Genomic DNA, 11,675 nt, shown 5'->3' with positions numbered 1-11,675 from the left:
TCAGGGAAGCATCCCTGTCTCCCAGGGTGAAAGGAAGATCTGTGGGCAGCCCTCAGGGCCATGACTACCTCAAGCTTGGTGGGGGGACCCATTTTATTAGCTATTGGTTGGGTGGCAGGGAGTCTCTCCATTAGCAGCAGGTGAGGGTCTCTTGGATTTTGTCACCTGTGACCTCAAAGCTTAGGGCTGGGGTTTGGAAGGAGTTAGACCCTAGGACTGGGGCAGGGAGGTGTCCAGTTTGGGCTTGCTGCCTTTTCTGCAGAAATATAAAGTTGGGCCCCCAAAGACCTTGAGCATCCCAGATCCCTTCTTGCAAACATGTCCTCCCACCAGGGCCTGTCTGTGCCGGCTCAGACCCTCCTGTTGCCACCATTATGGGCTCTTGGTCCTGCTTGGCTGGAGCTGAGATGGTCAGAAATAATCTATCCCTGTGATCCTTTGGGTGGGGGTTTGGGAGAGGCCCCCATGGACCTTTGCCCTAGGCAGAAGCTGGCCCATGGCCTTTCGTCACCTCTGATTCTGGCCAGGGGTGGAGTCAGGCCATAAAGCCTCAGGTGTGAATGGGCGCCCCACCTGATGGGAAAGCACTGGGAATTCTGAAGGGGCAGCTGGAGGTGGGTGGTGGGGAGAGAAGGCCGAGAGCAAGGGGGTGCTCCTTGGGCAAGATTCTCCTTCACCTGTCCTGCGGGGTGTCCCTCCTGGGACACCCCTCCCTCCTCAGTCACCCCTCCCTGGCATTTCTTGGTCCCGCCCCTCTGTCATTGTCTCAGGCTCACACCCCTGCCTTCCTCCTGTCCCTCCCTCTTGACTTGTCCCACCCTGTGACACTGTCTTCCTCTGGCTGGAGTGACCCTGACTCAGGGGAGTCAGTGCGTCAGGAGTTAGAGGGGAGGAAGGTTGAGAGGCTGCCCTTTAGCCAACTCCCTGTAGTCACTGTGTGTCACCCACCCCGTGTCATCACCTTGCCCCCACCCTGGGTCAGGCGCTGTCCTTCCCCAAGGCAAAGGTCTCCAGGGTCCTTTTTATAGCTGCTCCCTCCTTGGGAGGCTCTCATTTCTTGGCCCCTCTCCTGAGAGGGAAGATCCTGGAGCCAGGGGCGCACAGCCCGGGAGATGCTGGTGACCTGGGTCCTGCTGCTGGCTCTCCAGCTCTTGACGCCCATCAGCACTTCATTTTCAACAACAGCAGTAACAGCAGGTGAGTGAGACCCAGCCTGGTGCTCCCCGGCTTCCGGCAGAGCCACAGGTGGTTGGCTTCCCTCTGTCCTTCCACCTTGTGTCCTCATCCTGCCTCTGGGGTGCTAAAGAGGCCCTGCAGAGGCTGTAGGTGCAGAGGAGGGGGTGCGTCCTGTGGTCCTGGAGCTGATGGCTAAGGCAGCCCCATTTGGGGTGTGGCTGGGAGCCGTCCCTGCTGCTCTCCGGCCTTCCCCAGAGGATGGGGCTCTTTCTTCACATCCACGGTGCTCTCTGCCCTCAGCCTCGGGGCTGCCCTGCCTGGAAACCTGGGTGTTTCCAAGCCTCCCAGAGGCACCTCAGAAGCTCCTGGCCCTGGCAGGGAGGGAAGGTGTTGGGAGGCATCTGGCAGCTTCCCCACTTGACTTGGGAAGAGCTGCAGGTACACCTGGGAAAGGTGGAAATGACCATTAGAGATGGTGGGTGGGCTGTTAGAAGTGGTTAGAGGCTGGCTTTGGAGGGTCCTTGTTGAGCCCGGCCACAGCCATGTCTGGGAAGTGACTGGTTATAAGCTGGTTTTGCTTTGTTTCTGATTCCCTCAAGGGAGGGCAGAGCTCTCATGGAATTGGGAAGCTGAGAGGAGGAGAAGTGAGGTCCCAGGTGGAAGAGGGGGGCCTGATTGAAGGCCAGGGAGTGGGCTGCGGAATGTGGGGTGGGGTATATAGAGCCCTGCGGGGCGGCCATCAGGAAGTCTCAAGGCCTTAGGGGCCTCCTCAGGCTAACAAGCCCTGACAGACCTCCCCCTCCCCATAAGCCGAGGAGAGAGGAGCAAGGACCTGGTGGTCCTTGGAGATTTAAGGACATTATGAGAGAACATTAATACCAGGTCCATTCACTTTCAGTTAACATACCAAGAGGAGGAAGCTGCAAGCGGGAGTCTCTCTTAGGAAGGGTCCTCCTGTCCCTCCCCAGGCCTGGCCCAGCGTGGTACAGGACATCCCTCTGGCCAGGTTATCTGAGGGGCGGGAGGAGGTGATGTGTGGGTGGATGATGAGGGGCCCAACCAGGCTCTTACCCAGCTATGCATGGGAAACCCCAACCCACCAAAGCCCATGTCCCCCCAGTGCTTAAAACTGGGTTGAAACGATAACATGAGTGAATCCATGGGTGTGCAAAGAGCCAGGAGAACATCTGTCTACAGCAAGTGCCAAGGGCCGTCTGGAGGGTGAGGCCAGGCACGGGGGCTGCTGAGGGGGATTCAGGGGCCTATCCATACCCAGGGGCCCCCCTCGCAGAGGGCACTGCTCTCTTCAGAACCACTTCCCAGGGGGCAGCTCCTGGGATGATTCTCACATGGATGTGGAGGGAAGTCAGGACAAGGAGGAGACAGGCCCAGAGAGGGTGAGTGACTTACTGGGGGCCACACACACTGGGTTTGTGCCAGTGGGTCCTCTGCACCCTGCTCCCTCCCCCTAGGCATGTGTTCTGGGTCCTCAGGGAGCAGCTCAGATGTCAGGCCAGGGACCGCTGTGGGAGTGGGGGGGTCGGTAGTTTTCTTTCCTTTCTACTTTGTCCCCCCTTCTGATTACTCTCTGTGAGAACTGATGAGGTTTTGGATAAGCAGACAGTTGGGGGGAAGAAGACCTCAGTGAGACACTGGGGAAATCATTTCGGTGGCTGTGGGGGGACCAAGGCCTAGGGAGGCCCAGGGAGGTGAGGAGGGGGCGTGTGCCAGGCAGAGCGAGTGTTCAGTGGGGGCGAGCGCTGTGGTGTTGGGTCATCTGTGGGTGGTGGGAACAGAAGAGCCAGGCTGAGGCTTTAGACACCAGAGGAACCCGTGTGGGCTGAGCCAGGCTGGGGACGTCCCTGCCATGGGGCAGACAGGCATCAGAGGCCTGTGGAGAGGCATAGAGAGGAGCCACCTGGAAGGAAGAGGAGAGCCTCCACCCAGTCTCCAGGGAATGGAGGCTTCGCTGGTAGAGGGCTGTGGGGGCACCCAGATGGATGGTTCTGTTGACTGGGAGGGCAGGAGCCTCTTGATGGTGGATAATAAGTGTCTAAAGTTGAGCCTGTTGGGTTTGGGATGAGCATGGGGTTTCTGGTGAAGCTGTCCTAGGGCCTCTGGGGAGGGGGACACAGCCTGGAATTCTCCATTCTCCATCAGAGAATTCCAGAAAGTCCCAGGGATAAACATGAGGGTCACAACCCACAGCCTGTTTTGTGGGCTCGAAGTTCAAAGTGTTTGTAGTAAGGTGTGGGGGGAGGGGAGCTCCTTGGGTGACAAGGAGCAGGGGAGAGTGTCGGTCCTGGAGGGGCTGGGGCAGGGGTCTGAAGGGACTAGACGGGTGGAGGTGGATGTAAAAATGTTCCCCATCTACAAAATCAGGAAGGACGTGCTGGAGGTGAGAATGGATTTGTTACAAGAGACAAGGGGCAACCTTTGAAACCCATGTAATGTGAATTCCGAGCCCCAAAAAGGAAGTGCTGCTTCCCAACCTGAGTCATAAACTTACTCATTCGGCAAACACCGGGGACCAAGGGCCAGCTCAGCCTGGGCAGGTGCTGTGGACAAAGCAATAGGAATAAAAAGTTTATAGTGGATTTAATGAGATGGGAACAGCGCAGTGAGCCACAGCCCCCTGTGGTGCTGAAGCCGAGGGAGGCCCAGGCTGGAATTGGGGTAGGGGTGCAGCCTGGGGTTCAGAGGCTGCTTTTGCTGGACCACCAGGTTCCAGGGAGAGGTGGCATTTGGGTCTGGGGAGTAGTACCGGAAGGATTTTTTTTTCGTACTACAGATTGAATCCAGGGTTCCTTTATCACTGAACTGCATCTCTAGCCCTTTTTATTTTATTTTTTAAATTTGGAGACAGAATCTTGCTAAGTCACTGAGGGTTTCACTAAGTTAATTGCCCAGGCTGGCCTCAAACTTGGGATCCTCCTGCCTCAGGCTCCCATTTGCTGGTGTGTGCTACCGCAGCTGGCAGGAAGGATTAATAGATGCTCAAAGGCTTTCGATAAATATAGAACTAACCAAGCCATACATAGCTATGGAGAGAACTGGAATACTGATGAGCAGATGCCCCAGGGAACAGCAAACAGGGGAAGCCATGCTGACCCTGGTTAATATTAGTATTAAAACTTTCTGATGTTCAGTGAGGGTTTACTTTGTGCTAGGTACTGTTCTAAATACCTGCTATTTCATTTAACTTTTACAACAGTATTAGAAGAAGGGTCCCATTATCAATTCTGTTTTTGTTCATGGGGACTCTGAGGCACAGAGATCATCATTAATTTGCTCTCAGTTATCCATCCATGAAGTGAAGGAGCCAGGATTTGAACACAAGTCTTCTTGCTCCAGAGCCCACATTCCTTACAATTTGCTGGAACTGGGGATCTCTGTGAGTATGAGTTTCCTGTGGCTGCTACAACAAATGACCCCAAACTCAGTGGCTTAAAAAAAACAGGATTTTTTTATTCTCTTAAATTGTGGAGGCCGGAAATCTGAAATTGAGGTCTCTCTAGTGTCATATTCCCTCAAGGGCTCTTTGTCTTTTACAGTGTCTGGTGACTCCTTGGTGTTCCTTTGTTCATGGAAACGTCACTCCAATCTCTGCCTTCAGTCTTCTCCTGAAATCTCTCTCTAGCTCCACCTTGGCCAGGGTTCTGAAAAGGCAGGATGAATAAAAAGTTTATAGTAGATTTAATGAGATGGGAACGGTGTCCTCTTGTAAGAACACAAGTGTTTGAATTTAGGGCCCACCCTAAATCTGATCTTGAAATCCTTAACTTAATTACACCTGCAAAGACCTTATTTTCAAACAAAGTCACATTCACAGCTACCTGGGTTTAGGATGTGAACACGTTTTATGGGATGGTGTGGGGGGGGACACTATTCAATGCACTACACTGTACCTGGTGGCAACAGGTGGCTCTTGCTTTAAGGAGGGAGTAGGCAGGGGCAAGGGAGGCAATACCTGCCGACACCAGAAAGTCAGGAAGCTTGTCCACTTGCCGTGATTGTGCAGGGGGTGGGAAAGAGCCAGGGTGGCCCTGTTTTACTCTGCTTGCAACTCTGCCATGCGTGAATGACCCAAGCCACCAAGTTCACACATGGCAGGGCTAAAAAGGTGCACCTGGGAATTCATGACCAAGATCATCCCAGTGCCCCAACTTTTCCAGACTGTAGAATATGCTAGGTATTTCTAGAGTGAGCAAGGTGGTCAGGGCAGACGTCATCTCTCTCTCTCTCTCTCTCTCTCTCTCTCTCTCTCTCTCTCTCTCACACACACACACACACACACACACACACACATTTTCTAGGGGGAAATGAAATGGAAGTTTAGAGAGGGTCTCTGGATTGTCCCAGGTCACACAGCTGCGTAGTAGGTAGCAGCTGGGCTTGGTGACACCTGGAGCTTCCCACTCCACACACCTTAGGAACTGCCCACAGCACCACTGGCTCTTCAGGGGGGCTGCCCTGTGGACCCCAATGCAGAAATATGTTTTGGAGGTGGCAGGAGGGAGAGTCCCATAGCTCAGCAAGTCTTCAGACATCTTGTCCCCACAGTGCCTTCTAATGTTCTCCCCGCAGAATGCCGTGATGTGAAAGATCAGCACCACAAACCAGCCGCCGTAATTAAATAATCCTTTAAGAGAAAAACCCAAATTCATGTAGAATGGAGAAGCATCACCAACTGCAAACTGGGCAAGAGGGTCCTGGCTGCAACTCCCATGACCTCTGGGCTCTCGAATGGCAAATGGATAATTCTGTTAAGCGTTTTGACTATAAAAGTCTGGGCAACCCCCAGCTTGGGAATCACCTATTGTGGGTGATTTTCCATGGGTTCTCCAAGGGATAGTATTGCACATCCCTAACATATATATTTTTAAAAGTCTAAATCTTTCTTGTATGCACCTTTCTACTGTGTGTGTGTGTGTGTGTGTGTGTGTGTGTGTGTGAGAGAGAGAGAGAGAGAGAGAGAGAGAGAGAGAGAGAGAGAGAGAGACTGGGATTGAACCCAGGGGCCTGTACCACTGAGCTGCATCCTCAGCCCTTTTAAAATTTCTAATTTTGAGACAGGTCTCACTCAGTTGCCCAGGCTGGCCTTGAACTTGCCATCGTCTTGCCTTAGCCTCACCTCCCAAGTCGCTGGGATTATAGACCTTCCCCATCACACCTGGCTTCCTTTATACATATATAAAAATTATTACATGGGGCTGGGCGCAGTGGCGCATGCCTGTAATCCCAGTGCCTTGGGAGGACCACAAGTTCGAGGCCAGCCTCAGCAATTTAGCAAGACCTTTAGCAACTTAGTGAGCCCCTGTCTCAAAATTAAAATAAAAAGGACTGGGACAGTAAAGTGCCCCTGGGTTAATTTCCAGTTAAAAAAAAAATATATATATATATATAAATAATATACATAATAGATATAAATAATATATATAATATATATTAATAATATATAATATGTATAAATAATATATAAAAATATATAAATAATATATATTCATGGGGCTAGGGGTGTAGCTCAGTGGTAGAGTACTTGCCTAGCATGCCCAAGGCCCTGGGTTCCATCCCCAGCACCACCATCAATCAATCATTCAATCAGTAACGTGAACACATATTTGTTGTGGTATATTTAGAAAATATAGAAAAACAAAAGAACATTTCTCTTAAACCTGCAGCTCAAATAAACATTGTTAACATTTTTGTTTATTTCCAAGTGTGTATTTAGATTTGTAGAAAATTTATTTATTTGTGCTTTTAATTTATTATTATTATTATTATTTTGGTACTAGGAATTAAACTGAGGGGCACTTAACTACTGAGCCACATCCTCTGCCCCTTTTTATATTTAGAGACAAGTTCTCGCTAAGTTGCTGAGACTGGTTTTGAACTCAAGATCCTCCTGCCTCAGCCTCCTGAGGATTATAGGCATGCACCACCACATCCAGCTGTGTTTTTTTATTTTTTTATTCTTGCCGTGCTGGGGATGGAGCCAGAATCTCATGCATGCCAGGCAAGTGTTCTACCTCTGAGCTGCACCCTGAGTCCTGAGGTTTATATTTTAATGGCTGATTAATATTGCATTTTGTGGAATACCACAGTCTTCTATTCAGTTTTGGATATGTTTACCCCAGGTTTTCACGATAATAAAGAACGATGCAATGTACACTTTTGTATAAAATCTTTTACACCTGCATAGATTACTCTAGGATCAGCAGCTAGAGACGGCATCCTTAAAATGATATCCCTGTTCCTAAGTTCTCTGAGGCATCTTTCAAACTTATCCTTTAGACATGTGATACCAAGTTAACGTCCGCAGCTGTTATTACCCTTGGGGGTGATTCCATAGGTAAAAAAATAGTGTCTTGTTTTGTTTGGAACACCTTTGCTTCCTGGTGAAGTTTATTTATTTTTCCCTTCTCATAGGCTTGTCCACCACTTGGATTTCTTTGCAGAGGAGATGAGCTTTTTTCCTTTGCTCGCCTTCCTAGCAGAGCATCCCTGACCTTGAGGTTGACCTTGGGGAGGAGAGCCTCCCCTGCTCTGCCTTGTCCTTAGGGGGCGCTGTTGCCACTAGAATCCTGGGCTGGGCTGGGCTGGGTCTGCGTGTCTTCGTCCAGGGCACCTTTGGTCCCTCCCAGGAGCGCGTGGGAGAGCCCTGGCATGAAAGTGCTTGCTTGGCAGAGGGTGGCAGGTGGCAGAGCCCAGGCCTTTAGTTTGGGATTTCCCTTTAGACAGCGAGCAGAGAAAAGGCACAGGAGCAGAGGACACTGAGGGGTTGGTGATGCCTTGGGCATGGTGGTGGGGAGATCAGAGCCTAGAAAGAAGAATGAAAGCTTGATAAAATGGACAGATTCGGTCACTCAGTGCTCAGCATGGCCTGAGGAGACGATTGTATAGAGAATTAATTGGATGGTTAAGGACAGACCCAATAGTAACAAAATGAAGGAATAATCACAAAAGGTAGTGCAGGTTTGCCTGGAGCACACCTCTCTTGCATTCCACAGAGCATTCCTGTTTTCCCTGGGTCCTCCAGTGGCCCAACATGTCACAGTCATGGCTTCTCAGTCTCCCTGCCTCTGCATCTTCTCACAGTCTCCAGGGCACAGCCTTAAGGCACAGTTGAGATCATGGCTTTTTGCTGAATGTTCTTCTCTGCTGCTCAGCCCAGTCCAAGCCCCACCCTCAGGGTGGGTTTGTGCCCAACCTGTCCTTCCCTCTGCCCTTACTCAGTGCCTAGCCCCCTCCCAGACATGCAGGGAACACTCTTAACGCACCTCACATGCTGTTCTTTCAGCTCGACACCCTTCTCTTCTTCTTCTCTATTCCCTGAACTCTTTCTTTGTACTAAAAGTGAAATCCAGCTTCAGCATGTGCCTGGCTTTCTGTCCTACTAGCCAAGGGACCCTGGGAAGTATTCCACCCGCTGAACCTCCATTCCTAGGTAGACTAGAAATGGCAGTATCTCGGGCTAGGCGTGTGACTCCATGGCACAGTGCTTGCCTGGCACATGAGAGGCCCTGGCTTCAGTCCCCAGAACGGCAAAAGAAACATGAAAAAAGAAAAAAAATGAAAAACTGGCAGCGTCGGCTCTGTACAGTGTAAAGATGGCATTCGACAAGGAGGAGGAGGGGCCTGGCAGATTTTCAGGAACTCGCTGACTCACTTATTTAAGAAGTTCTCACTTTGGGTGGGCCGGACAGGGCTGAGCGTGCTGTACTCTCAGGGTTTACAGCCCAGAGAGGCAAAGGCACCGCCTTCGAGGCCGTCACAAAACCACTGAATTTTAACTGTGTTAGGTCCTGGAGGGTGGGGGTGAGGGCGGGAGTGTGATTGACAGCCAATCAGTGCCACCTTTCCTCACCCCTATTCATTCCTGTAAGTCAGTTAAGGAGAGGGCCATAAACGGCTCTTATATAACTTTTTATTGTTTGACTTGTCACAACAAACATATTCTACTTTTATAACCCAAGAAGTCCGGTAAAATTTATGAGTAAATCCAAGAACTGTTTTTTTTTTTTTTTTTTTTAATAAAGAAGGAAAACACAATAGCTTACATCTGACCTCCTCCTAGAGTCCTTCCTTAACAACAAGCAGGAACGAGGGGCGCTCAAGGGCAGGTGAGGGCCACCGAGGCCTCTGGGTGAGCTCACTCTCTGACTCCCCCACCTGCCCAAGCTCAGCGCCCCCACTTACTTTATGTCAAACGAGACAAAGCTTAGCTCAGTAGAGATGACGGGGCTGAAGTAAATGTATTTACTGACTTCAAAGTAAACGTATTTACTGACTTCAAAAAAGGTTGGGGTGGGTCTCTGTGGCAGCATGTTTGCCTCATATGCACCAAGCCCTGGGTTTGAGTCCAGCAGCAAAAAAAAAAAAAAAAGCAAATTTAGAATTCTAAAAATCTGAGGCTATTGCACCTTCGACCTGAACTTCATTAATTAGGGATTTGATAGTCCTCTTCTCCGGATGTTTTGCAAAGCCTCGGATCAGCACTACTGATTTCCTTGACAGGACTGTTCTACTGTTGCCCCTGCCCCCAGTCTGTCCTGTCTCTTTCAGGACCCTGTGAACACGGGGCTGTCACAGGTAGCAGAGGGTGCCTTTGCCCTAGATGGCCACAGTCCCCTCTGCTAGGGAATGAGGTTGGCTCTCTTCAGAGGTGACAGAGACATAGTTCTAAGGCATCTCTGGGCAGGGGAGGGACAGACAGTAGGGACAAAAGGTCCTGTGCCCTGCCCTTGTGAGGATGTCCCTGTGTGCCATCCTGTGTGATTCCTAGTCACCCCTAGACTGATAGCACATTCGGGCTAAAGGCCCTGTCTGGACCCCACCTTACACATCATATGGGCAGGATGAAGAGGACCCAGGGTTGATATTCTCACTTTACATAGAAAAACTCTCCTCAATGTACAGCTGCACATTCTCGGTGTCACGGAGAGGATGGATACGCCCTCCAGTCACAGGTCAAGTCTAACCCTCATACTTCCACATGTTGGCCCACTAATGTGGACCCCAGGGGAGGAGAGCTCGCTGAATTCGTTGGTGGGGACAACAGGGTGGCCAGGGAGAGGCGTTGGTATTCTGGGGAGGGTGGCTAGCCCTCATGTATGCAAATGTATCTCGGGAGAAAGGACACCAAGAAAAATTTTGCATGGTCATAGGTGACCGCCTTAGCTCTCCTGTTGCTCGGAGGTTGGTGGCAAACGCTGGGTTAGAAGGGAGTTTCAGAAGTAAAGAATGGAGGTGGGTGTTCATCGGACTGAGAAAAAGCCAGAGGGTGTAAGGCAAGAATGTGACCTGTAAAGGACAGAATGTGAAGAGCAAAAGGAATGTTCCTGGGGTCACTGAAAAGGACAGGCCAGCGTCACTGTCATGAGCTATGCCTCAGCCCAGCAGCTGCGGGAATGAGAGTCAAGGAAAATGAGAAATTCATAATATATGTGTCTCCTCTGATTATTCTCAATCCAGAGTCTACAATATATTCTACTTTTACATCATATACAAGTGGATCCAGTACCAGCTCCACCAGTGATGGATCAAAAGCCAATTCAGACAGCTCATCTTCACCTGCCAGCTCCCAGATCTCATCCACAACAAAAGGATCTACCACCTTGCCAAGCAGCCCAGGGTCAGAACGCACCACAGGGGCACCTGACAGCAGCCACACCACAGCCCCACCTGATGCAGCTACAACCATGCCAAGCAGCTCAGCGGTGGCACACACCACACTGCCCACTGGTACTTCCCAAGCCACAGTTGAGGGGTTAACTAGCACCACGGGAAGCCCAGCTGCAGTAAGCACAGCCTCGTCCCCTGAGAACCCCAACTCCACTGTCTTAACTGGGGCATCCACGGCCTCCCCCAGTGGCCCTGTGTCTGCCCTCACTACGCTGCCATCTGGGAGCTCCCAGCCCAAGGGAACGGTTAAGGCACCTACGGCCTCGCCAAGCAGCTCAGGGTCAGCACACACAGCAGCGACCTCTGACAGCCCCCAAACCACATTGGTGTCTCAGAGATCTACACCTTTCTCAGGCAGCTCAAGTTCAACACCCACAACAATGTCACCTGACAGCTCCCAAACCTCAGAACTGGAAGAGGCATCTACAACCTTGCCAAACAGCTCCGATTCAGCACACATAACACCTACATCTGACAGCTCCCAAGGCACTGCTGTTTCTGAAGGACCAAGTGTGTTCCCAAGCAGCCCAGGGTCAGAATCCACAAGAGTGATGTCTCCCAGCTCACAAACCTCTATTCCAACCAGAGAAACTACCAGATTTCCAAGCAGCCCTGCTTCAGCACACACAGCAGAGCCAGCAGACAGCTCTCAGACCACAGTCCAGACTGAAGGACAGACCAGCCTCCAGACCAGCCCTGAGGCAGCTCACTCCACAGCATCAGCAGACGCCTCCCCAGTCACAGTCCTTCCAGAAGGATCCACAGCCTCCCAGAAAAGCCCTGGTTCAGCCCACACTCCACAGCTGTCTGACAGC

General features: G+C 51.0%; 1 protein-coding gene and 1 long non-coding RNA gene across 2 annotated transcripts in view; one reads left to right on the top strand and one right to left on the bottom strand.

Moving 5' to 3' along the window:
• Nucleotides 1–4,625: 4,625 nt before the first annotated feature.
• On the bottom strand, nt 4,626–11,536 carry LOC107147092. Its single transcript, XR_007342761.1, has 3 exons — nt 11,432–11,536; nt 5,605–5,818; nt 4,626–4,835 (listed from the first exon to the last, which is right to left on the bottom strand). It is a non-coding gene; the product is annotated as an uncharacterized LOC107147092 (long non-coding RNA).
• Nucleotides 11,537–11,579: 43 nt separating this feature from the next.
• Nucleotides 11,580–11,675, top strand: part of LOC107146602 (mucin-12-like) — a gene marked incomplete at its 5' end in the record, with an annotated part of 26,049 nt that continues 25,953 nt past the window's right edge. Inside the window, one exon of the mRNA XM_048790097.1 lies at nt 11,580–11,643. Coding sequence (XP_048646054.1) covers nt 11,580–11,643 — 64 coding nt within the window. The remainder of the gene's footprint in view (nt 11,644–11,675) is intronic.

The sequence above is a fragment of the Marmota marmota genome, unplaced genomic scaffold, assembly GCF_001458135.2.
Source record: "Marmota marmota marmota unplaced genomic scaffold, marMar, whole genome shotgun sequence".
Classification (NCBI taxonomy): Eukaryota; Metazoa; Chordata; class Mammalia; order Rodentia; family Sciuridae; genus Marmota; species Marmota marmota.
Note: the sequence above shows the minus strand (reverse complement) of the source record. Positions and strands in the feature narration are given on the sequence as shown.